The sequence below is a fragment of the Myotis myotis genome, unplaced genomic scaffold, assembly GCF_014108235.1.
Source record: "Myotis myotis isolate mMyoMyo1 unplaced genomic scaffold, mMyoMyo1.p scaffold_m19_p_12, whole genome shotgun sequence".
NCBI lineage: Eukaryota > Metazoa > Chordata > Mammalia > Chiroptera > Vespertilionidae > Myotis > Myotis myotis.
Window position 1 is genome coordinate 10,481,926 of NW_023416316.1, and position 27,024 is coordinate 10,508,949.

The following is a 27,024-nucleotide window of genomic DNA, read 5'->3' on the forward strand; positions in this document are numbered from 1 at the left end:
TCAATGACAAAGTTCCCTTTGAGTGACTTGCTTATTCTCCCTGGGGCTCTATTTCACCATCTATATTAACAGATTTATTAAATTAAAGACATTTCCCGCTGTAAGTTTCAATGATTCTGGTGCCACAGACTCAGGGACATCTTGGACAAAGATCTCCAAAAGGAGCCTCCCCTCTCCCTGGACACCCGTGGGATGGGAGAAATCAGAAATGCAGACCCCGTGGGCCCTAAGGAGGAACCCCTGGGGCCTAGGACTGGCGTGTCAGGTGTAGACAATCAGGCCAGCCCAATGGACCAATGGTCAAGAGTCTGTCTGCAGGGCCTGGCTCAGAGCCTGCACCCTGACCCACAGTCCAGGCGTTGCTAGGAAACACGGCTCTGGCGCCAGCTGGCTGGCATCAGACTGGCCGGACTCATGCTGGTCTGTCTGCCTCGTTCCTCACTCTTCCTGACCAAGTACTTCTAACCATTTCAGGGGAAAGAGAAATGCTGCTCAGAGAGAACTCTTTCCGGAGTGCCCACCAAGGTGACGTGATAGCAAAATGTCGATGGCGAGAGGACTGGAGAAAGCAAGGACGGAAGAAAGAGAAGGCCAGGGAGCATATCTTTTGCCAGCTATGCCTTTGAATGATGTATCCTCCCTCACCCAGAGCCTCTGTTTCCCAGGCATACAGAACCAGCATCAGAGGGCTGCTGTGCGGGTCAAGTGAGATCATGTACGAGAAGTGCCCAGGGAACCTCCTGGCACATGGTTCTCAGTACACGGCGTGTTGTTATAGGGAGACAGTAGAGCATGAACTTCAGAGTCAGACAGTCCCGGGTAAAATCCTGCTCAGCCTGTGGCCCGCTAGTGACTTTGCACAGGTGAGTGTTTCTCCTTTGGAAGATGGGAAGAATTCTCTCCACCTCATAGGGTTACTATGAAGACAGCTGGGGTCATGTGATTTATTGGCCCATTGTAGGTGCTCAATACAAGTCGGTCCTTGTTGCCTGCTCCTGCCACCCCTCCATACACACACACACACACACACACACACACACACTCACACACACATATTCTTCTGGACCACACATATTCTTCTGGACCACAACAAGCTTGGGATTCAGCTTGCTAACATGGCTCAGTTTCCCCACGCGTGAAATGCAGATGAATGTGCCTCCCTCCAGGCCTGCTACGAGGAGGAAATCAGATGAAACAATGTATGTGAAGGAGCTCAGTGAGGCGCACTGCGTTGAGCACATGTAAAGGGTTATTATTCTTGGGACGCACCAATTGGAAAAAGACGAGGGTGTTCCGTTCCAGATGGGCTCGATCTAAACTGGAGAACAAATGCTTTTTTTGGTAATTTCATCTAGTAGAAACGGCAGTCTCGTGGGCCTATTTGTGTTTAATGAACCACATCCTGTATCTTCTTTTTACATTGTTCCGAGGAGAAATAAGTTGGCTCTCTCCTATGGCATCTACAGGCTAGAGAATGTCCAGTCTTGTTTAACCTCTGCTCTCCCTGCCCTCTCTAAGGAAAACTGAGGGGTGGGGGAGGGAGCAGTACTCAGCCTCCGCCCACCCCCACACTGGGACCACGAACTTGGCCTGGCTGAGATCTCAGACCCATGTCATAGTTAAGGTGTGAGGCTCAGTGTGACTGAAAGGCAGACAGCATGGGGGCAAGTGGGGCTGGAGAGGTTGGCTGGGGACACATCCTATCTGAGAGGGCCATGGGGAGGAGTTTGGAAATCAGCCTCAGGGCAATGACAAGGCACTTAGGAGTCTTCATCCAAGGAGCGACATGATGAAACATGTCATCATGTTTTAGAAACATCCAGTGATGATATATGTGAACTTGACTGGGCCACTGATGTCCAGATATCGGTCAAGCATTAGTATGGATATATCTGTGAGGGCATCAGATAATCAGGAGACTGAATAAAGCAGATTGCTCTCCCAAATGTGGGTGGGCAGCATCAAATCAGTTGCAGGCCTACACAGAACACAAAGGCTGACCTCCTGTGAAAGAGAAGGAACTCCTTCTGCCTGACTCTTTGAGGCTGGGACCCTGATCTTCTCTTTCCTTTTGGACTTGAACTAAAACATGGGTTCTGGGGTCTCAAGCCAGCCAGCTATGGAACCGGCTCTCTTGGATTTCCAGTTTGCTGAGCGGATTTTGACTTGGAACTTTCACAGCCTCCCCAATCACACGAGCCAGGTCCTCAAAATACATCTCTCTCTCTCTTTCTCTCTCCATAAATATATGGAACCAATGAAATATACCTATCTTTCATACACAAATCACATATATGAACATACCACACATATGCTACATATTAATATTATAGGTAATAAAGATATTTTTATCTATCTATCATCTATCTATCTATCTATCTATCTATCTATCTATCTATCTATCTATCTATCTATCTATCTATCTATCATCTATCTATCTGCCTACCTATATCTACCCTTTGGTTCTATCTCGCTGGAGAACCCTGGCTGATCCATGTCCGCAGGGCTGTTGTGTGGTTGGGTTGATGGTAGATAAGAGTAGATGTAGGGAGACCAACACTGGAGTCCAGGCAAGACATAAAATCAGCTTAGGGGGGAACAGGTGGTACTTCTCTAGGTGGGGAGAGAAGTGGGCCAATTCCAGGGCTATTTGGGAATTAAACTGGAAAAGACGGGATGGTTTGGAAATGGGAGGAAGGAGGGAGAGGGAGAAGTTGGAAAGGACACCTAGCTTCCTAGGTGTCTGGTCTGGCGCTGAGCAGACAACGGTGCCCTTCCCAGGAGCATAGGGAAGAACTAGCAGGTGGGGCAGAGCTGGGGCGGGCAGGGGGGCTAGCGTGATGGCAAATATCAGAGGGAAACTTGGAGGCCAAGGTGTAAAGTGGGGTCATCAGGGTAGGGGTGGTAGCAGAGAGCATGGCTGAGATTCTCCGTGGAGAGAATGCAGTCCAGGAAGGGGGCTAAGGGAGGGGGGGCTGTGAACCGCAGTGGCTGGTTCGGTAGAGGAGAGAAGGAGCAGGCAGGAGGAGGTGGCCCTCAGGAGGATTTGATACCCTGGAGCAAACACATACAGCGCCTCCAGCTGGAAGCGGGCACCTCCATCAAAGGCGGATGAAAGGTCACGCAGATGGGATCTGAGAACTGCCCCTGGGTGATTTAATCTCCGGGGAACAAACCAGTACCCGTGCAGCTCTGAAATGAACCCCTTCCATACCTGCCTTCTGCCTTTGAAGCACATTCCTCCAGCTCACATCAGCCCCTGGCCACACCTGTCCTCACAGAGGAGGTGACATTTACCACATCGTTCCCTTCCTTCTCCTCTCCCACCCCAACCCCTGGGCTGCCTTTCAGACAGCCAACCTTCCTTTAAATAGTAGTCGAGACAAGTTCCAGTTGACGCTCAAAAGTGCATTGTAATTCAAATGGAAAGGCAAAAACTCATTCCCTGGACAGCGCTGGGAAATTACAACAGATACAACATCTTTTAAAGGTGGCAACCGGCATGCATCTGAGGGGGCAACTGTATACTATGGACTCTACAATCCCAACTCAAGAGCAGGGCGACCTTCACACTGAGAATGTCATTTCACCGGGTCAGCGAGGCTCCAAACTTGAAAAAGACATATTAATTGCTTATATTTCCTCTTCCACACGTTGTCTCTCCATTTCTCTTTGTGGATTTCCCTACATTTATCTCTTTGTCTTTCTGTCTTTTCCTACCTTTCTCAGTCAATCTCTCTCTCTCTGCCCTCCCCCCCCCCACACACACACGCACGCATGCGCGCACCTGACATGCAGTCACCTGAATGGATGTGGCAGCTATTGGTAAAGCAAATGGGTTGAATCCAGGCGATGATTAGGTGCCCTGCTCAGTGCCAGGTGAGTGCATCACTGATCTGCCTATTCGCTTATTGGATCCTATATTTTGGAAATGGAAGAATTGATCTTAGTGACCATCACTCGGTTACTAAGAGATCGAGCTGGGATTTGAACCAGCATCCAACTGACTGCAAAACCTGGGCTTTATCTCCAAATGAGGAAGTCTATCCAATTTAGCGAGAGGAAGGCTACCTTCAAACCGAGTCTTAATCGTGATCTAGGACTAATGTATCAAGATCACAGGTAGGGAGAGTACGTGACTATCAGGTCAAAGAGTGACATGAAGGCCTGAGTGGGAGCAAGGTAACTTTCCCAATGAGAGGTATAGCCAGAGCACAGAGGCACGCAGCGAAAGTACTGAGCTGGGACAAGAGACTCTGAACTTGGCATGGTGCTGGGGGCAGCGGGGTGGAGAGAGGAGCCTGACGGTGAACCGCTCCCATGCTCATCCAGTTGCCTGTAGGGCCCATCTAACTGACCTGCCCGGTGCTCCCGGCCCCTCCAGACCGGCGGGATGCCCAGGATGCTGGGTGGCGGTAGAAAGCGCCACCCCCTGCCTGGATCTTTCTAGTCCTCTGCATGCCCAGGGCCCCTCTGGAATCAGTGTCAGACACTGGGCCTGTTGTTCTAGCTTTCGTTTTTCCCTGTTATAGGGAAAAAAATACATAGGATACGGACCACTACTCCCATTTTCTGTATCTAGAGCAGACATTGCTAATTAATCACAGCTTTCTCCTTGACCTGTTACCTCCGTACAGTGGTTTAGGCAAACCACCCCAACCGATCAGAAATGGCACACGAACCGAAAGCTAGGAGCCACCAGGTGATAGTGACTGGGTTCCCTCCCACGTGCCAGCCCCTCCCTCCTTCTAGCTGCCCATCAGTGGATTTAGAGAGTCCATGACAAAAATGAGGAGATGCTGGAAGGCTAAGACAGGCCCGTAATGAACAGTGTGGGGGCAGCGCTCATGTCTTGTCCATTATGGAGCCCCAGCGCCTGGCACAAGGTCTGCGGAGGAGAAGCAGATAGGACATAGCAGTGAACTAGAGGATGAGTGATGGTAAACTGTAAAGTGCTGCACCATGTGTGTGGCTATCATCTCTGCCCCGCTTGGCGCCTTCTCCCCATCTCCTCTTCCACGTTTGGCCTCCTGTCAGGGTGCATCCTGGAAGCCCGCCCACTCTGATTGCAGAGTGTCCTTTCGCGTGATGTAGAGGCTGCACAGGGAGGAGTGAGAGCTGTGGCCGGGACCAGAATCCTCAGAGGATGCCCACAAGTTTTGTTTTAAGCCACTGTTGCTCATGTACCCACTATGCCAGGCCTCTTACCTACATTACCTCACTTCATTCCCTACAAAGTCATGCGAGGGAATCACTATCCCTTCTTTACCACAGGAGGAAATGGACCCTGAGAAGTTACTTCCATCCCGGACAGCTGGCAGGGGTTTCAGAAGAGCCACTGGGATGGGAAATCCTGTCTGTCCCAGGTCAGCCCTGCTCCTCCGTCGGGCCTCTTCCCACAAGCTCTGCCCCGGCGTGATGAGCTTCCACACCCAGATTCCTCCCAGCTGGCTCCCGGGGCCCTGGCTCAGCACGTGTCCGTGACGCATGCTTGGGGGCTGGGGAGAGACGGATCACCGACTCCATCTGAGTCCAGAGGTTTCTCAGTTCTTCAGAGGAAAATTCCCCACTCACTGCTCATCCTCCTTCTCCCCAGCGCCACTCCCAAATTAAAAATAAAATGAACGATCGCATTTAGATAAAATCAAAGCATAGTATCCAATGTGCAGTCTAAGTGGCCACAGCAGGTGGGGACAGAGAAAGGAGGAAACACACGCAGTGGTTCCGTTGGCCTCAGTGCAGCCCCCTGCTCTTCCTGGGAGTGACACGGACGATGGAGAAAGACAAGTGCTTTTGCACAGGAGGCCAGGAGAGAACAGCTCCATGCCACGTCCACCCGGCAAGCTTGTGGCAAACGTGAAGGGGCCCAAGCTTCTCCACAGCATTCTCTCTGCCTCCTCCCCATCCTGCAACAGATACACGCATCTTCCATACAAAGAAGCGAGATTTTTCTGGATGCGGCCATGTATACAGATCGGGTGGGAGTTGGCATGAGCCTGGTGCCCTCGGCCCCAAATGCAGGACGAGGCAAATGAGTCCAGCGGCCATAGTGAGCGAAGGCTTTTATAAACACAACCTAATTGTATTACCTCAAACTCTTGAAGCTTATTGCCCTGCTTAATGATGTGTCACATTATTTATAGGGTGGCCCGAGACGAGACTTCAATTGATTTAATGCACTTCCTTAAAGACCGTCATTGTCACAGCCATAAAACAGCTATTCCCAGACAACTCAATTACGTCCCTGCGCCTATAAACCAACCCGCGCCCCATGCAGCTGCACACAGGAGGCAGAGGGGTGAGACCACACGCTGGGTGGGGTGCAAACCCTCCAGGACAGAGGGAAGGGTTTGGGGGTGTCGAATGCAGGTGGACCAGGCTTCATCTAGTTGGGGAGAAGGGCAGCATAGGAGGTGGACAGGGAGTGTGCACCCCACTCTGTCTCGGCTGGGACGGGTGGGGTAGAACCCTGAGATTCTGAGCGAGCTTCCTCCTCCCTCTGGGCCTTAGATTTCCCAACCAGGACCCTGGAGGGCGACGCCCAGCGAGACCGGCAAGGTGCCCTCTACCTCCTCATTCTGTGGTTTTGAGTTCTGGTTGAGCCGTATGAAGAAGGTGCAAGCACATCTTTAACATCACTCCTCACCCTTTCTGTCCTCCCAGAGCTTTTCTTTTTAATTCAATGATAATAATAATAACAATGATAAGAGGAAACAATCCTCTCCTGGTTCCACATCAGCTGTTTGTCTACGGGCACTTGATTCGGCATATCTGCGACTCCTTTTCTCAACTGAGAAATGGGGGTGTGAATACATGGACCTAATAAAGTACATAATGCATGCCTGCGATATTTCTATCTTTCTCAAAATGCTATTACATACACCACTTCCCCTTAGTGTGGGAGGTAGACAAGAATAGCTACCTATGCACCCATTTCACAGGAAGAGAAAACTGAGGTGGGAAGGGAATGACTTTTGCAAGGTGAGTGGCAGAGATGGGTCTCCATCTGGTTTGGAAAATTCCAATTGTGATAATAGCTGGGAGTCCAAGGGAAAAAGGATCGGGTGGCGTCCCTGCGGATAAAAGCCCCTCCTTGGGAAGGATCTGAAACTGCCCCTCCGCCATGCAACCATCCCTCCCAGAGGAGCTGTGGCTCTTCTGGGTTCTTCCAAGAAGCCTGGAGAGAAGATGTCCCCTCCCCTCGGCCCTCCCCAGACAGTTGTTTCAAGGAGAATGTGTGGGAAACAGGGGCCTGCGTAGACCAGGGTTCTGGAGTCCAGAACACCTCCTTGGGGCTCAGAAAATGCTGTCTGGAAGCATCTGAGCAATCGTCACATGGCCCCTCATTCTGTCCAGGGTGAAACTGAAGCCCAGAGAGGGGCAGGGGCTTGCCTAAGGCCACACAGCTTCTAATGTGGCAGAGCCAGGATTTCGCTCCCCAGGAGCTCAGGTATCTCCCCAGCTGGCCGCCACCTCCACCAAGCCCTCCAGGCTTACCTTTCTGGTACTGGAGCCACAGTTGCTGCTGAACCTTCTTGCTGGGGAAGTGGATGACGCAGGTGAGCTCGGAGCCGTAGAGGGCCTCCGCCAGGTAGTGGGAGCCGTAGTGCTGGATGAAGGTCAGCAGCTCCTCCCGGCTGCTCTCCTTGCTCAGGATCTTGAGCACGTTGGTGAAGCCTGGACAGAGGAGGAGCAGGGGAAGGGGGTCAGCGCCTGGAGGCTGGTGGCTGGCAAGTTCTAAGAGGCAGGGAGCTCTTTCCAGCGTCAGCCTGGCCGCACCAGTCCAGGCAGGAGCAGCATCCCTCACTGACGTAGCAAAGGCTGCTCTCTCCGGGGGACACACCAGACCCTGGGCTACAGCGTAATGACCTCGATCACAGGGGCCTGAAAGTCTCAACCAGGAAGTCAAAGCTGGTGTCTATCGAGTAGCTAAGGTCTATCGGGCGCTCGGCCAAACATTTCACCCCCCTCCCCCGTCTAACTTAACCTCCGCGTCCACTCTGCAACCCACCACAACCACCCGTTGTGTCGATGAGCAAGTCCAAGCTCAGAGACTGTACATTAACTTGCCTGGGCCCTCTGGCCAGAGTAGCTAGGATTCCAACCACTTCTGCTGTCACTCCAAAGTGCATGCCCTTTCCGCTGCCCCCCCCCATAGTCCAGGGCTTGTCTGTCCAAGGCTGGAGGCCTGGGGCCGCCTGGCTGTTGCTCAGCAGATACTTTGCATCCCCTTTCCCGATCCCTGGCTCAGCCCCCTGCCACGCCACCTCTCTTTCTGCCTCAGCCCTGGCCTCCCTAAACAGCCATAGGTGCTCTTGCCCTGGAGCTCTTGGCGGCTCTGTTGTCCTTAGTCCTAAGCCAGAGTCCGAAGTCCGCAGGTCCCAGCATGGGGCCTGCACGGCAGTCACTCAACAGCCGCTGTCCTTCTTCCCTCTCCTTCCTCCAGCAGCCAGGTCACCGAGCTATGCTGCCAGGAGCCTCCAGACCTTCCTGGGTTCTGGCTCCTGGATAAAGCCAATGACCTCCTGTGAGATTTAGGCCTCCAAGGTCATGGCCCATGAGCCACCTGCATCAGGCTTTACCTCCAGCTTAGTCATTGTTCTTTTCTTTCTTTCTTTCTTTCTTTTTTTTGTTTTGTTAATCCTCATCTGAGGATATTTTCCCATTGATCTTTAGGGAGAGCAGAAGAGAGAGGGAAAGACAGAGAGAAACATCCATGTGAGAGAAACACATCAATCGGTTGCCTCCTGCGCGGCCGAGGAAGAGCCTGCAACTGAGGTATGTGCCCTTGAGAGAACTGAACCCGGGACCCTTGGGTCTGCAGGCCGATGCTCTATCCACTGAGCCAAACCGGCTAGGGATTTTTAAAAAAAATTATATTTTTATTGATTTCAGAGAGGAAGGGAGAGGGAGAGAGAGAAATATCAATGATGAGAGAGAATCATTGATCGGCTGCCTCCTGCACGCCGCACACTGGGGAATCGAGCCCACAACTCGGCCATATGCCCTGAGTGTGACCTCCTGGTTCATAGGCTGATGCTCAACCACTGAACCAAGCCAGCCAGGCTGAGTCAGTGTTCTTGTTTCTCCTGAATTTTACATAGGATTTCTACTATCCTTTCTTCGTTTCTGCCCCTCATATTCCCTCCAACACCCACAGCACAAACACACACACCACTGCCCCCAGCCCCGCCTGGATGGCCTCCCTAGTTCCTGCCTAAGTCCCACCTGTGCTTCGAGGCCCTGGGAAGTCCCCCCACTCCTAAGAAATCTTTCTCACATCCTCATCAGGGAACCTATCTCTGCATCTTCAACACACTCCACCTTGAAACAGAAGCTCTGTCCCACGGGTCTCTGAGTCTGCGCATCCTTCCCCACACCCACCCCAGCCAGGCCCACGGCACCGTCCTGCAGGCACACCAATCACCGTTACTCCAAGAACCACCAACTCTGGGCCGAATCAAGTAAAATGTAAACGAGCACGCTCTTTTTCAACATTAAAGAGGAGCTCCGATTTGCCAACATTTGATTTACAAGGGGGTTCTCAGGAGCATCGTTGGTGATGAATTAACACCGGTCCACCTTTGTAGTTCCAACAAGAACACCGCAGTCTTACTCAGAAGTGCCATTGAGGGTGTGGGTGGTGGGAAAACAGAACGGGGCTCCAGGAACCGGGTGCCTGATTAGAACAACCTCTCTCCATCAGCCCGTTAACTCGGGCGGCCGGGTAATTAATACCGCAGTGTTAATGATGAGATGGTGCCTGTAGTTAATAAATAACATCATGCAGATGCCCCGCGGCTCTTTACCCAGCAGACAGAGCTGCACTGGACTCCCTGCTCTGCTCCTGTCTGCCACTCACTAGCTGTGCGATCTTGGTCAAATTGCCTAACCCCTCTGACCCTCAGTTTCTTTCTCTGAAAAATAATGGAATAAAAAATGCCTTCCTTGCAAGACATTGAAAGGTAGAAAATTTTATAAAATTCTGGCTGATGTCAGAAGTAATTACTATTTGTGCTTCTCAGAAAGTGAAGTCTTCCGAGTCTCAGGCTAAACGAGTAGTGTTACTGGAAAAGGGCACTGAACAAGGAAAGCTAAGCAACGAGCTGGTGGATAATGAGGCGATGTTGGGACAGTCACCCAGTGGCAGTGTGAGGAAGGGCCAGGGTACAAAACCTGAGCTCAGGCCCATATTCCCAAAGTCCTTCTCTCATTCATTGCTCTTCAGTTGTCCTTTATATATTTTTTACTAGTGGCCCAGTGCATGAAATTCATGCACATTAAAAAGGAATTAGAGGAAATATTTTAATATTGCTATTTTGTTTCCATCTCTCCAGCCCAGTTCTCTCCCAGTCTCTGTCTGTCTTTGTTTTTCTCAGCAGTCCTCCAGGCCTCCCTGCCTCCCTGTCTCCCGCTTCCTCTTTCCCAGCTGGGGGGTGGGCGGGGCCAGTGGGGCGGCTCCACCCTCTGCCCGCCCTGGGGCCTCATTCTGAGAGAGGCTCCAAGAGCGAGCTGGGAGGGAGGGAAAGAAAGGGAGAAAAGGCTGTGAGCTGGTGGGCACTGTGTGTGTCTGTGCGTGTGTGCAGCTGTGAGTGAGTGTGAGTGCCGGCCCCGCCTCCCCAAGTCCCCACCCACCAGAGCCTGCTGTGCACGCAGCCTGGGCATTAGGTAGAGCCTTCAGTCATTTTGGATGTGACAGACCCTGGTTCTTTATATATATATATAGATAGATAGATAGATAGATAGATAGATAGATAGATAGATAGATAGATTCCCTGGTCAAACATGAGCACCGGCCATGTGCCGATTCTCTGTTACAGAGAATACAGAAACGATGGACCGCAGCCCTAGCTGCACTCTCAGATCTGTGGATGAAACAGGAGGACTCAGACAGGAATCAAGTATTTGATGTAGGTAGTTGCCCACAGGGAATTTCCCGAGTTATTCTGAGGGGAATGTGGGAGGTGTCACTGAGTATTCCCTTGGGGGGAGATCCAGACAGAGGGAACAGCATGTGCAAAGTCACAGAGCCATGACAGAACAGGTCCCATTTGGAGAGCTACAAATGATCACCTTCAGCTCAGGCTCAGGGTTCATGTGGGTAACTGGGCAATGCGAGCATGTGTGCGTGTGCGTGCGTGTGTGTGTGTTGGGAGGGTGGGGGGTATGTGTTACTGTTGTATAGAAGATGAGCAGGGAAAGAAATCAGCCAGGAGAAGAGACCGGAGGAATTAGTGCCCAAGAACTTACACTTGAACTCTTTCAAGTTCGTAAGTGGGACACAGATTGTCCTTTAGCCTCTCCCTCCATTCATCCTTCCACACACTCCCTGCTCAGACACTCCTTCCTCCAGGAAGCCTCTCTGGGTGGCTCCCTCTCCTGTGCCTCGGCTGTCCCATTACTGGGTAGATGTCATGGTCTGTCTGCTGCCCATCTGCTCTCCCTGTGAGCCCCTGGATGGCAGCTCCCCAGGGCCAGCACAGGGCCTGGCACACCCAAGGTCCTCGGGAACTAGTGCTGAATGAAGCCAAGTCCCCTGGCTGCCCGGGCGCGGTCCTCACCTGCCGAGAGGGTGATGGTGCTGAGCTTCACGCGGTACAGGTTGCTCCGGACCCTCCACTGCTGCACCATGGGGTAACCCATGGCCTCGTCATACCTGATGTCTCCTGGGGAGGGAACAAGAGGGCCACGTGAGCCTAGCATTTAGAGGCCTTGCATCACTCCGCCGCCCGGCATCCCTGGGGTCCGGGGGACGGCACCTCTTCTAAACAGGCAGGCGCTGGGCCTTGGGTGCGGGCTCTCGCTGGGGCTGACAACTTTATCTGGACCCCAACTCCAGATCTCATCCCGGCCTCTGATTTCAACCGCCTTTCATCTCTGCCCAGCAACGCGTGAGGCCCTTTTACCCTACAAACAAGACTGGCTTTATGGGCTCATTGGGCCCTGTTGGCAACATGCCATGGGAAACCAGACATCTCAGTGCCTCAGTTTCCCCGTCTGACACTGCTGCTACCTACGCTGACCTGACTCCTTAGGCACATTGTGAGACTCAAGTGAGGGAACGAGAAATGCTATACGTAAGGACCAGGGTCACTAAAGGACAGCCCGTTCACCACGGATCGCCAAGGGCTGCTTTCACGGGACGGCCCAGAGGTGAGAAGCAGTGATGTAGACCATTGTTTCCCACTGTGGAAACATGGGAGGGCCACAGGTGTCCTGCGAAACGCACGTGTGAATAAAAGATTCCCATTTCAAGACAGACTGAGAAACACTGGCTAAGCAAAGTCAAACACTTCGTTTTAAAACACTGTGGTTTCTCAGAACTTGAATAGGTTAATGCGCATGTAAAAGCTCCCAGCAGGTAGGGTATAGCATTCTGCAAACCTCTTTAACTACAGAATACCTTTTCTACAGAGAACCCGCTGGAACTCACATTCCATGGAATACATTTTGGGGAAAGAAAAGTATAGAACAAAAATAAACAACAACAACAAAAAATATTAGCAAGTGGCTAACTTTGGTGGTGGGTGTATAAAGATTCTTGCTTCCTGATTTATATTCGTCTCCATTTTCTAAATCTCCTACTTGGAGGGTTTCAAACTCTCTTTGTTATAATCAGAGAAGAAACACATGAATAAGGCTGGTCACATCCGCAGTTATTATCGCTGCTGTTGTGTCTCCTCTGCCAGCCGCAAGCGCATTTGCCATCCTTTCCCTTTGCCCCCTGGTGCGGAGGCGCTTAAAGAGATATTTGATACCGAGATTAAAATGAGAATCTCATTGGAACCAGTGATTTCTTTCTGGACATTACTGCAGTATTAAAGTTGTCCATTATTGTCAACTTCCTGTTTTCCTCCGCAGCCTTTGCAAGAGTAATGCACTTTTTCTTAGAGGCTTTCATTTTAAAGTAAAATATTCATGGCCCCCAAAGATCTGCCCACTGGAGCAAGGCCATTTTGTTATAAATATGCCCTCTTTGTCCTCTCCTTCTTCTGCAGGGGCGGGGAGAGGCGGGTGGTGGGTGGGGCAGCTTGGGGCCCTGTGTGGAGTCAGGGCAGAGGCCACAGTCTGCACAGGAAAACCAGACACCAGTGCCCAGCAGCCTCTGCCCAGCTAGTCATGCTCATCCTAGTCCAGATCAAGCATGGAGGGTGTACTAGAGAGGGGGCAGACATAGGAATGCAGGCTGTGGATACAGCTCGTCCACTGGGTGGCGTGATGTCCAAAAGAAGAAAAAAATACTGTTGCTTCTGGTTACATCGCTGGGCCTCCCCAGTAAGAGGTCATCACGCCACCCCTCACTTCCCACCCCCTCACCCCCAGTCCTTTCTGGATCCCAACATGGAATAAAGGTCCTCCCGTGGAAGGTCAGCTACTTGAGGGTGACCCCGTGGTCTGCATTTCTCACTTCTGCAGAGCCTAGAACAGCGCCTGATGCACAGTGGCTCTCAATAAGTACCGATGCACTGGCTCATTCACACTCACAAACCCAGCCCTGTTCTTCCTCCACTCCCGAGTCCATCTCACCCGACTCTCTCCTGGCTCCCCACCCAGGGATCAGAGGTAGAATGAAGCTCTGGGATGGGGGAAGGTATTTTTTCCTGGTAACGAAAAAAATAACTCTTGAAATGTCACCGTTCCTTTATTAGGACACTTCCAAAGACCCCCGGATCAAAACAAATAATCCTACAAATTCATACCACTCATGTGCCAAGCATTTGACCTCCATGATCTGCAATTCTCACCGTAATCCTGAAGAAAATCACTGTTATGCCCCATTTTTCAGAAGGAGAAACTGAGGCTCAGAGAGGGAAACTGTCCAAGAAGACGCAACAGTCAGTGACAGGGCCAGGTCCTTCCCATTGGAGCATAGCAGCCCCTTCCCCCAATGGACCGTGGCAATGTGGCTTTAACAGGTGGTGAACTCCCCGTCACTGGGGATATGCAAGAGGGATGATCACTCAGCAGAGATAGTGGAGACCTGATTTCCTCATCAGGAGCAGGAGCAGAAGCCCTTTACAGTTTGTCAGCTCTGAAATTCTATATCTTACGATCTATGAAACATGAGAACTAAGGAAGGGACAGCAATTTTTAGACACGTTTTACAAAACATTTTTACATCCATGATTTCGTGGTATCTGCAACTGGGCTCCTCCCTGAAGTAGGACAGGTCACGGAGGTGACGCGCATGTGGATACAGCATCAGCTTCGGAGTGAAGACCAACTGGACTTAAAATCCTGACTGGACTTTGGGCGAGTTAGATGACTTCTTTAACCATTAAAGGGGGACACCAGCACCCTTACAGGGTGACAGGGATTAACGCCTGCACAGTGCCAGGCCCCAGGAGACTCTCAACCCCTGTGGGTTCTCCCTGTCTGCGATGAAAGGACTTGTACAGGTTTCCGAGAGCCTGCAAGTGCTACAGGGGAATGGACCTAACCCTGCCTTATTTCAGGGCTTCCCTGGGGGACAGTTTCACCCTCCACATGATGGCTCAGTCCTCCCTCACCTGGCCATTCTCCCTGGCCTGTAGCTGAGAACCAATACTGTCCCAAAAAGGCCGATCAGGGACCTTCCACCTCAGGGAAGTCCCCAGGAAACGGGGAGGGGAGGAACCGGGAAAGACGCTGAGGCGGGAAAGGCATTGTGGGACAGGAACATGGAGCCTCGGGAGCGGCTGCGAAAGGTCGCTTTCCATAACGGGGAGAGAGCTGCAGAGCTGAGTGAGCAGGACAGATGCCCGGAGCCATTGCACCAGGTTCCAGTCCCAGAAGATTTGCTGTGCGCCCTTGGGCTGGTCCCTTCACCACTCTGAGTCTAGATTCCTCCTCTATAAAATGGGGAAAATCATACCCACCCTACAGACGGCTCAGCGCCGATGGTCAAAGACAAGCTGGGTAACTGAAGTGCTTTCAAGTGAGAGAGGCGGGGGGGGGGGGGGGGGGGCGGGGGCAGTCCCCATTGATTTTACTTTAGAATGATTTAAAAATGAACCCCATGAAATAAGCCAGACAGACAAATACTACATGATCTCACTTATATGCAGAATCTAAAAAAGTTGAACTTGTAAAAGCAGAGAGCAAAAATGGTTTGGAGGTGGGGTGGAAAAAATGGGGAGATGTTAGTCCAAGGGTAGAAGGTCTGGTTATGTAGGATAAGTAAACCCCGGAGAGTTCACATTCAGAATGGTGACTAGTTAAAGATATTCTAGCATAGACTTGAAATTTGCTAGGAGAGTGGACCTGGCCTGGGCTCAGAGTCCAGAGTCTCACGCAAGCCCCCAGTTCTGCACATAGTAGGAGCCCCCCAAATGGCAGGTCCCTTGCACACCCCGTCTCTCATGAAGGCAGAGGTCCTGTGGGGCCTTCCTGGGAGGTGCTGAGGACTGATCGCACCCTAGACCAGGTGTGCGGTCAGGGAGGCTGGGGAGGGGTCCGCACGTGTCTTACCAGTGAGCAGCTGAAGGTCCGGGAGGGGCTCGGAGAGGACCCCCCGGCACTGCTCCTCCACCGGCAGCGGGATCACCAGCAGCCCGTCGGCCAGCTGCGGGAAGTCCTTGATGAAGTTGTTCTCCCTGTGGAGAGGAGCAGAGAGACTGCCAATGGAGGGAGGGGAGGCCGCGGGCTGCAGGGCAGGGAGGCAGGGAGCCGTGGGCCGAACAGAGGCGGCTCAGGAGTGGGCAGGTGCCTCTGCTGCGTACCTGGCTCCCGGATCCCAGCCCTGAGAACAAGCTGTAATGACAGGCTCTGGCATCTGGCAGGCGGGGCTCAAACCCTGCCACCACTTACCAGCTGTGCCATCTTGAGCAAGCTAGGGGGTCCTCTTAGAACCTCAGTTTCCTTGTCTATAGAGGGGACCTCAGGGTAGTTATAAACACTTCATGGGCTAGCCCTGCCAACTGCTGAGGACACAGTCTGATGCTGTAGAAATCGCGAGTTTGGCTCCTAAACGGCCATTGCCTAAGCGATGCTGATGGTGAAGGAGGCCGGGAGGGAACGGAGGGCAGCATGCAGTGCTTGAAGAAGATGGGTGAGGGCAAGCTGGAGAAAGAGCAGCTTGAACGACTGGGTGTTTGCCTGTTAAAGTAGAAGGACCCTACGCGATCTTTGGGATCAATCTCCTGCTTTTAGAGACGGGGAGGACAACTGAGGCCTGGAGAAGGGCAGTGACTTGCTCAACAGCAACCAATGGGTTATCCTCAAACCCAGGTCTCCCAACTCCCAGGCTAGTAACCCTCCTGCCTTCATTTCTCCAGGTGGCTCTGTCCCTTTCCTGGAGGAAGAGGTACAGAAGGCAGAACTCTGGGTGACCCCAGGTTACTGAGCCCCGAACAAAAGTCGTCTTGGGGGGCAGGGAGCGGGAGGGGCAGTAACAGTGCATCGCAGGGAGGCAGGCTTTAATCTTCTAGACAACAGACCTTCCTAAAACCAGAGTCGCCTGCCAAGAGAGGGGGTGAGCTTCCTGCTTCTGGGAGTATGAAGCTGAAACCTGAGAGCCACTTGGCATGGACAGCATTCGAGGGCATTTCTGTATTAAAATTGGACTGTTGAGCCCTAGCTAGTTTGACTCAGTGTCAGTGGTTAGAGCCTTGGCCCGCAGACTGAAGTGTCTCAGGTTCAATTTCAACCATAGGCATGCACCTTGGTTGCAGGCTCCATCCCCGACCCTGGTCACTTGCGGGAGGCAACCAATCGACGTGTCTCTCTCACACTGATGTTTCTCCCTGTCTCTCCCCCGCCCTTTCACTCTAAAAATCCATGGGGAAAAAATATGCTCAGGTGAGGATTAACAACAACCAAAAATCTGACTTTTGAGATCCTCGGAGTTAGAAACACTGATAATGACCTGGAGGAGGAGGAGAAAGGAGCAGAAGGAGAGAAACAGAAAGAGGGGGTGCTTAGCACTTCATCTGCAGCCTTGAAATGAGGCTCAGGAAGAGGAAAACCGAAATCTGGGAGGCAGCCCGGGGGCACCCTCAGGATGGCCGGGGGCCTGCTCAGGATGCTCCTTCTTGGAGGAAGGTGTCCCCCCTGAGCTTCCAGGAATCAGGGGTGGCGGGGCGGGGGGGTGTTTTGAGGAAGCACCTGAGGAAGACGGAGAAGATGGAAGGGTGGGAGTTCACAGGCCAGGCTGGGAAGGAGGCAAGGACAAAGCAGAAGTGATAAGGCAGCAGCAGCAGCAGCAAAGACCAAGGAGGGTCCCTCAGGACTGGGCCCCTCCGTGCCATCTGGGCGACAGCCGTCCTGTGAGGCCTCTGCCAGCAGAGGGCGCCCTGGGCCTTTGCATCAATCAGCTCTCTCTGGAGGCAAAGCAGGGATGGGAGCCTCCGCCAGGGGGAAGTTCCTCTGCACTGGAAGCCACAGTGGGAACCCGGGCAGGACAGCAGCTTTGGAACCCACCCGCCTGGGATGGGTGTCGGAGGCTGGCAGGGTGCGGGCTGACCCTCAGGCTCAGGCAGAAACCAAACTCAGGTTCTCAGAGCTTGTGAGTAAGTGTGTGTGAGTGTGTGTGGGGGAGACGGGGGCGGGGCGGAGATGAGAGTGTGTGTGAGTGAGACTGTGTGTGTGTGAATGAGATTGTGTGTGTGGGTGAGCGTGTGTGAGAATGTGTGTCAGTGTGAGCGTGTGTGTGGTAAAAACTACCAGGCACCTAACTAATCCTAATACTAGGAAGAGAGGAAGGAGAATGAGTAATACTGATTGATCGATCATATATGTTAATCATCAGCTCTGTTCTAGGTAGTGTGCCAAGATATGTATGTCTAAGAGAAAACTATAACTATTTCATTCCCAAGCTGTAGATGAAGAAATGGGTGCTCAGGGAGGTTAAGGGACTTGTCCAGCTGAGGTTCACAGGGAGGAAGTGACGGTGGCCTAGACCCCACGGTAGCCAACGGGGCTCCTAGCTCGGTGCCTGGCACTCGGGAAACAGAATCAGTGAATGGATCAGAGCCTGGGCTCTGGGTCACTGGGTTAACCAGGCCGTTCTCGTTTACAGTCAGAGCGGACTGTGCTTTTGTGCCCATGACTGTGGCTGCATGCACACGTGTGTGTGTGTGTGTGTGTGTGTGTGTGTGTGTGTGTGTGTGTGTGTGTATACATGCATAAGTGGACAATGTGTTTAAAACAGCAACGAAGGCCGCTATTCCTTCGATAAACATTCCCCCCAAACATCTACAAAACAGTTCCTTCTTGACTGACATTATATGGAAACAACAGATCAAATTTTAAAAATAGACCCTGGGCCCCGTGCACTCGACAACTCTGGGAATGACAGGCCTCACTCATCCCGTATGTCCAGGGAGACAGCCTGGGCAGTCTGCGGAGGTGCCTCCACCCATGAGGACCAGGAGAGAATGCAAGCGCTGCAGGAGGTCTGCAAGGCCTCCCACCCAGCCCTGTGTCCCCTCCTGCCTACTTCCCTGAGCACTGCCCGGCCCACCCTTTCCAGCTGCACCAACTGTCCCTGCATTCCTCTCACAGGCCGTGCTTGCTGCCTACAAAAGAGCATCCTGAGATTTTGCTCTCTCTCTGGAGAGCTTTTGCCCCCACCCCCTGTACCTGGCCAACTCCCCCCGATCCTTCCGCTCCTACTCATCCTTCTGCTCCTACTGACCCTTTCGCCCACACATTATGTCTCTGCCTCTGAGGAATCTTCAGGAACCAGTTCTCCCGTCGCATTCTCTCAGAGCACCTTGCTGCCTTCTGCAAAGAGCTTCGCGGTTCTCACCAGAGGGGGCTCATGGGGACCTTATTTGATACTTAACACTCCCCCTGGACTCTGACTCCAGGGGACCAAGCCTACGCCTGTCGCATGTCCAGCCACCTCGCCCTCTCGCCCCCATCCCCCTGGCCTAGCACTGTGCGAATTGCATGCGGAGAGGACGCTCAAGGAAGACAAGGAAAGGAAACCCAGAGACGCACGTGCTAACCTGTGTATGGCCTACATCTTGAGAGTCCGTTCTAATGTTTTATCACATGGTTGCAGAATGCTTCCAGGATCCAAGGCACATCGGGGCCTGGGGCCTAAACTTCCAGCTCTTCCACAGAAGCTTACAAACCTGCTTTCTTCCTCTAACTTCTTATGTGCATAGGCACCTGCTCCTGTGGGGCTCAGCTAGGGACCAGGAACCCCTCTGAGCTTGGAGGACCAGAGAAGAAAAGTGATCTCTCCAAGCGGGGGCAGGTCAGACCTCCCACTCTTGGAGTGCACGCGCGTGTGTGGGTTGGCATCACATCGGGGTGGAGGTACAGAGCTTGGGTGGGGTGAGCAGTGCCAGCAGGAAGAGCCTGGTCAAAAAGTACCTCTGCCATGAAGCCATGCCCTTTTCCCAGCTGGAGTAAACCTTTCCTGTCACCTTTCTCGCATGCATCTTGCTTGTGAATGGATTCCAGGAGTGGCCTTGGGATCTGGTAGTGGAAAGGTCATGGGCTCAGAAGTCTTACAGACATGGATCCAAATCCTGGCTGAGTTGGGAAGCCTTAGTGACTTTTGAGCCTTAGTGCCACCATCTGTAAAATGGGCATAGTCAGGTTAACTTCAAGGGGTTGGGAGGAGGATTCGTGTACAGTTATCTTTAATGCTCATTCTGTTGCCTGCATCCCACACTAGATTCTGAATCTCCTGAGAGCCTGGGAGAGCCCGGCACAGTGCCGGCTCACGGTAGAAGGCCCCTAAGTGTCTGTTGGACAGTGTGTGGAGGTGAGAGTCAGGCCTCTCCACCCTCCTGCCACCTGCAGTGACCACTAAGGGCCACAAACCTGCAGAGCAGGGCACCAAAGGCAGCTGCACCTTGTCTGGTTCCCTCAGATCAGCCCTGCTAACAGCAATAACAACCCAGGGAAGCCGGACTCAAACGCCACCCTCCCCCAGGTTTTCCCTGGCCCCCCTTTAAGAGTGTGTGTGAGTGTTTTGGATACATTAATACACAGCGACCAGCTGCTCACAGGAGCCCATCACCCCTCAGTTCTGGAGAAATTAGCATTTAAATTGAGGTATTTTAGGGAAGTAAATCATCCTGGAGAAGCCAGCGCTGTCTGCAGCCTTTCCTTGTGGAAGGAAGCTAGGAGCTTTGGCCTTGAGTTTGCAGGGAGGGGTCCACTCTCCCTGGCTCCCCCTGGGCTGCCCAAAGCCACCTGAAGGGGTGGCATCAAACTCTCAACGCCAATGCAGACACCTCCCTGGGTTTAAACCGTGCCCCATTCTTCCCCCCAACTAAACAGGAGCCTTTCTGCAACTTGGGGGTGGCGGGGAGGAGACTGGTGAGATGCGATTTCCTCTGTGATCCAGCAGTTGGGAGGCCTGTTCTGACAATGGCTCTGTCTCTGCCTGGCTGGGTGCTCTGGGAAAGCTCCTCCCTGCCTCTGGAACTGGGAGAGGGAAGGCGGGAATACAATATGGATCTCTCTGGAGCCCAGACGGAAAGGCACTAGGCTAGATTTTATCCATTCTGTAGGCACATGAGTCTCTAGGGCAGTGATGGCGAACCTATGACACGCGTGTCAGAGGTGACACGCGAGCTCATTTTTCTGGTTGATTTTTCTTTGTTAAATGGCACTTAAATATATAAAATAAATATCAAAAATATAAGTCTTTGTTTTACTGTGGTTGCAAATATCAAAACATTTCTTTACGTGACATGGCACCAGAGTTAAGTTAGGGTTTTTCAAAATGCTGACACGCCGAGCTCAAAAGGTTCGCCATCACTGCTCTAGGGTCTGGTAGTATTGAAACCAAGCCCACCCTCCAGCTCCGCCCTCCTCAGGGATTAGCGAGAAAGTCCTTTCTCGGGTGACCTGCTTCTTCCTTATGGGTCTTTCTTCAAGTTCTCTGGTCAAGCACTCCAGACCTAGTCCTTCTTTCGTCAGCCTTCACGAACCCATTCATTCAACACATCGTCACTGTTATGTGACAGGCACTGGGGATGCAATGCTGAAGCAGACATTCCCTGTCCACAAGGTGCCCGTAGCTGACTCTGTTGTGTCTTGAGCTACACCATAGTTTGGAAAGCCAGCCCGCACTGGCGGTGACGATTCCATTTCAAACCAAAGCTAAGCCTGGCCGTCTCTGGCCACAGTCTTATTAAATGTACAGATGGCTGTGACCTCCGGGAAAGGAAGGAGAAAACTCTTTTTTTTTTTTTTTCTTGCCAATCGTGCTGGAGGGATTGGTGAGGAGAAAAGGCCTGAGAGTCACACCTTCTTTCTTGTCTTTGGAAAGTCAACACACCCTCCCCACTCACCCCAACCTTGAGGGTGGTGTCAACAAATTCCCAAGATCCTAACAAGGGTTTGGGGAGGATCCCAGGGCAGATGATCAGGAACAATGGGGTTTGTTCCCCCAGATCAGGTTATAGTCTGGGGAGGGAGTTTGGAGTCCCTTTAGCTAACTTAACAACCCAATGGTAGCTCCAGTGAGTGGGTGGCGGTAGGTGAGCAAGAAGCCAGCAAAATTTAGTCCCCCACTCCTGCACCCACAGGACAGAGAAAACGAAGCCATAAAACTCCCTGGCATATCCCCCTGCCATGGAGACAGGGAGGGGGAAGCCCTCCAGTCCTGCACCCACAGGACAGAAAGAATGAAGCTAAGACTCCCTGTCTTATCCCCCTGCCATGGAGACAGGGAAGAGAAAGGGGCCAGAGATTAGAACAAGGGGCTTCAGAGTGTGAGGTCCTCGTGACTTGGGGCTTTGATAGTGGATTCTGACATGTTGCCCCTGCCCAACACCACCCATGTCACAATGGATGACAATACAAGTGTCCAGAGCCACGCTCAACAAGAAATCACAGTGACTGCCAGCAAGGGTCTGGTAGACCGTGTCTGTGCCAACATTCTCCCATCAGCATCCATCCTGAGAACCGTGGAGGTGGGGGTGGGGAAACTACCAGGTAAGGGAAAGACAGGACAGCTAGTTGGGGAGTTGAACTTTGGACTAAATAGTTACACTAAAGAGGATGTTCTGTACCCTTAATTGGCAAGTTGAAATACTTTTTTGCTATCAATGGAATGGATTGAGGGAAAGATCATGTCAGCTATAGAAACCTAGAAGACTACATTGTTTTGCCTGACTGAGTTATAGTAGAAAAGTGTTTGAGCTCTTTACTTACTAAACAGATGATCATAGGTCAGAGTGACAAAGTGGAAGGTTCAAAAACCGAGGGAGTGTAGGAGAGGGGCACTTAACATAGACTGGGAGATCCGGAAGGCTCCCTGGAGGAGGTGAGTCTTGGCAGATTGGAAGTGGCTACCGGGGAAAGACCAAGGAAGTGAGGCATGGTTGGGTTATGCACGCATGAGAGAGAGAGAGAGAAGAGTACACTCACATAGCACACTCTAGAAGCCGAAAGAAGCTAAGATTTAGGACAGACAAGCTTTGATTAAAAAGTGAAGTTGAGCTGGGGAGGAGCAGGCAGGGATCAGATCTCACGGCCTTCGTAGTCATGCAGTGGGCTTTATTTGGAGGGCAAGGTGACCCTCTGTAGGGCTCTAAACAGAAGAGCGATACAGCCTGACTGGAGGAAGGGGGGGCAGTTCTGAGGCTTTGAGCAACCGGAGAAGATAGGATGAGGCAGCTGTGTGACAGAACGCTGCGGAGAGGCACAGATTGGAGAGACAGGAAGTAGAACCTGCAGGGCAACACTGTCAACTGCACATGGTGGGGGGTAGGACAAGGAGTCATGGGATACGTTGGGCAGTGGTGACCCCAGGAGCCCGTCTCCCTCAGATTCCCTTTCAGTGAGAGCTAGAGTCCCCTGGGCACCTTGTGCTCACGGACCGTGGCCTGAGAGCAGACCAGTGTGGCTTGGCCCATCATGGAAATCCTTGCCTCCTTTCTGCTTCCACCTACCCCAGCCCACCTCAGCTCCGCTGTTCTGTGTGAGTCCCGCAGAATGACAGCCAGATCTTGAATAAAGCCCCCAGCCCTGCATGGATGCTCGACCACCTCCAGATAGAGGCTTTCAGGGTGGCCACCTCTTCCTGGGCGGAAGGCAGCTCACGATCCCTACCCTCCTGGCTCTTTCAAGGTTCAGGGTGCAAGCTTGTTTCACTGGCTAAAAAGTGGTCCATATGCATGGGCTGTTCTCATCTCAGCCAATGCTCATGAAAACGATAGGAGAGAGGGCAGAGGCAGGGCAGAGAAGGGCCTTACTTCAAGGCTCCTGGGTTTGCAGGATCAGGACTGGCTGCCCATCCATATTCTCGACTCCCAACCCAGAGCTGTCTCCACTGCATGTTCTCAAAGGTTAGCAGGAATGACCCCATCTGAACTGGGGACTCCTTCAAAGCAGGGGCTGCGTCCAACTCTCCTTGGCAACCTCCTCTGAGCCCTCTGGGGGCCTTGCAGACAGACCTCATGGTGTCATCTCCTCCAGAAGCTGTCCCTGAGGCCTGGCTTTGGGAGAAATGTCCTTTTGCTTCCATGACACTTCGGCTCTGATCTCAAGATGACCAGAGTCTGCCTGGTATGGTTGGTCTTTGCAGGTGTCTCTCGGCCCGATTCTGGAGCTCTCAGCTGCAGGGGTCTCTCTGTCTGATTCCCCTCTGCACCGCCCTCATCTACAGATCCCGACTCCAGGGTCTGGGACAGACACAGCATGTGAACAGCTGTCTGTTCTGACTTAGACCACACCTCCTCTCCCAGGGACCACCACAGCAGCCTGGCAGGGACTCTCTGCATTCAGTCTTGCCCTTCCAATTCATTCACCAAGCCACCGCCAGAACGGTTTTCTACAATGAGGATGCTAACTCAAACATGCATTGGCTGCTTGTGTTAGTGTCCTGCGGCTGCGGTAACAAATCACTGAAAACTCAGTGGCTCACAACAGCGTAACCTGGTTACCTCGTAGTTCTGGAGGTCAGGCATCTGCCTTGGGTTCCTGGGCTAAAATCAACACGTCACTGGGGCTGCATGCTTTCTGCAGGCGATAGGGACATCTCAGGGGCCATGATTTTGCTTGCCAAGCTCCAATTTTTGCTTTGTTTTATTTTGTTTTGTTTTCCAGGAGGGTTTTGTCAATGCCTCTCCCGTCACATGGGAGTTTAATGCCCCTTCGCTGGGTTCCCACAGAACCATCCTCCCCTGCCCCAGCATTTTCACACTGGACTTGTTCTTGCTCATTCACTGTCTCCCTCACTGGGTCAAAGGCACAGAGAGCAATGACCATGTATGTTTTACTCAGCAATGACCAGTCCTGAGACACGCACGACGGGCTCAGTGAATGCTTATTCCATGAATGAATGCATGCCTCTTAGCCACATGGAAGTGTAGGGGAGACCATGATGTAGGGAACGGCTCTAGGGTCAAGCCTCGGGCTGACCTGTGGCAGGTCCACAAACAAGTCCCAGCCTGGAGGGCAGAGCTCTCCTAGCATAATTAAGCCTGACCTTGTAGCCCTCCCTAATTCCTTCCAAAGTAGCTAATGGGCTGTGGGAGGTGCAGCAAGTGTTGCCAAAACAAGAACATTTGTATACATGTTAATCTACCCTTGTCTTGATCAGACTATAAAATAAAGCATCAGCTTGTAATCTAGGTCTTTTGTGACCTCATGCAGTCATGGGAGATCCACCGAGCCCCAGCTGTATTCTCTTGTCTGTCTTTTCTTCAATCCTTCACCGCCCCTCCTCAGGTCTACCCTTGGCCGTGCTGGCGCGGCACACATGTTTGGCCGTGGCCTTGCAGGGTCCCTCCTGTGGAGCCTGGGTTGTTGTCTTATACATGTCCACCTACCTTCCCGACCCTCCCTTCCTTCCCTAGACATCCAGCATGCACTGAATTGTTATTACAAGCATCATTTTTTAAAGCTAATGTCTATTGATTGTTGACAATGGGCTAGACATTACTCTAAGGACTTTGCACATATCTCATTTCACACTCACAATGACCCTTTGAGATAAGTACTCTTATTCTAATTTTTTTAAGTGAGGGAGCAGAAGTACAAAGAGGTCAAGTGCACAGAACAAGTAAGCTGAACGCTGAAAAGTCTAACTCCATGTTCTTAAAAGCTATGCGAAAATAGGCTGGTAATGTTTCAATTTGCCCCTTAAATGAAATGCTGAAAAGTAAAGGTTGACTCATTGAAAATGCCAGTGTTGGTTGAATGTCCCAGGTGGATGCCCTCACTAATAACAGTAACGGCTCTTTGCTAAACAAATGCCATGTATGGTGGCACAGCCTTTCTCTTTCCAACCGTCTTCCTATCTATAGACTGAATGTGTCCCTCCAGGATTTATATGTGAAAACCTAATCCTCAATGTGGCAGTATTTGGAGGTGGGGCCTTTGAGAGGTGCTTATAGAAGACCCCCGTGAACCCCTTGTCCCTTCTGCCATGGAGGACACAGCAAGAAGGTGCCATCCAAGAAACAGGAAGTGCCTGTCACCAAACACTGATTCTGCTTGACCTTGACCTTGGACTTCCCAGCCTCCAGAACTGGGAGGAATATATGCTTGTGGTTTAAGCATATGGTATTTGGCTATAGCAGCCCAAACAGACAAAGACACACCTCAACAATCTTGCAAGTTAGGTATTATCTCCATGACGATGGTGAGGAAGTGGGCTCTGACAGGCGAGATGACTTTCCTAGGGTCATGTTTGAGGAAATCAGGGCTGTCAGCTTCACTCCGCCACCCACCTGTCCGTCCACGCCCACACCTGTCTGTCTCTCCTGCCCTCCCTCATTCACATGCTGCTATGGATGAACACACACACACACACACACACACATGTGACACCTGGGTTACCCATGGCGCATGCTTTCTCTCTCTCAATGCAAAACAGCTTTCACCAGAGGCACCCAAACTCACTTAAGCATTCCAGGCATGGCCGTTACTAACTCCTGCCCGGGTAATTGTGATCTAGAGAAACATTATCTTCTCGTCAGCCCCCTCGCCCTCCATCTCCTCGCCTGTGTGTGTCAGCTCCGGGGTTCCTGTCCTGTCATAACACCAGAATGAGCCCAGCTGCTGTCACTGGGCCTCGGCAGCAGCTAGCTCAACTTTTCTTTTTTCTTTAATCCTCCCTTGAGGATATGTTTATTGATTTGAGAGAGAGATGAAGGGGGCAGGGGAGGGAGGAAAAGAGGGGAGAGGGGAAGAGAGAGAGAGAGAGAGAGAGAGAGAAAAGGGGAAGGGAGGGGAGGGGAGGGGAGGGAGGGGGAGGAGGAGGGGGAGGAGGAGGAGGAGGAGGAGGAGGAGGAGGGGAGGAGGGGAGGAGGAGGGGAGGAGGAGGAGGAGAGGAGAGGAGAAGAGAGAAACATCAATGAGTTGCCTCCCATACGTGCTCGACTGGGGATCAAACCTGCAACCTTTTGGTGTATGGGACAATGCTCCAACCAACTGAGCCACCCAGCCAGGGCACCTGCTCAACATTTTCTGCCAGTACTAAGGGAAGGATTCAAAGGCCCTGACTGACACCTGGACATAAAACGTTAGAGCTGGGGGTGGGGAAAGTTCGACATCACTAGGTCCAACCTCTGCATTTCTCTAAGTACTACCATTATCTTGCTTTTGCAGATGCTATCCATGAGATCTGAAGAGGAAAATTAGCCTTGCCCAGGATCACACAGCCCAGAGGCAGCCAAACGCTTGAAGCTTCGTGCACAGGTCCGCAGGGTCTGAGTGAAGGCGTCCCTGGCCCCAGGTGCCCTGAGCCTCCAGCGGAGGCCACTGCATAGCCCAAATCTCCCTCGCCAGCCCAGTCCCCGGCTGCAGGCTCCACTCCACCTCCCCCAGCCCCGAGGGGTCTTGCTGCTTATTACCTCACAGTCAAGAGCAGAAGCCAAATTCCCAGTACCTTTCAAAATATTTCAAGTCCAATTAGGACCTTTATATTGTCATGCTCAGCACATCCTGTTCTCAGGGCCCCTCCACCTGGGTCTCGCATGCCAGCAGTCCCCCAGTAAGGACAGACGCTCTTGCCGGATGGGTGCCAGGCCTGAGGCTACTGACTCCCTGAATCCTAGGGTGTTCTCGACAGTCCCCATGCACCCTCAGGCTGCCCTGGACGGGAGCCAGTTCTGTGAAGCT

At 52.2% G+C, this 27,024-nt stretch overlaps 1 protein-coding gene across 2 annotated transcripts in view; it reads right to left on the reverse strand.

Annotated features, from left to right (window-relative positions):
• ASTN2 (astrotactin 2) overlaps nucleotides 1-27,024 on the reverse strand; it is a 746,156-nt gene that overhangs the window by 213,041 nt on the left and 506,091 nt on the right. For both annotated transcript variants that reach the window (XM_036329825.1, XM_036329824.1), the window contains exons 14-16: nucleotides 15,451-15,575; nucleotides 11,562-11,666; nucleotides 7,498-7,677 (exon numbers count right to left, since the gene is read on the reverse strand). In XM_036329825.1, the coding sequence (XP_036185718.1) occupies nucleotides 7,498-7,677; nucleotides 11,562-11,666; nucleotides 15,451-15,575 (410 nt within the window). The remainder of the gene's footprint in view (nucleotides 1-7,497; nucleotides 7,678-11,561; nucleotides 11,667-15,450; nucleotides 15,576-27,024) is intronic.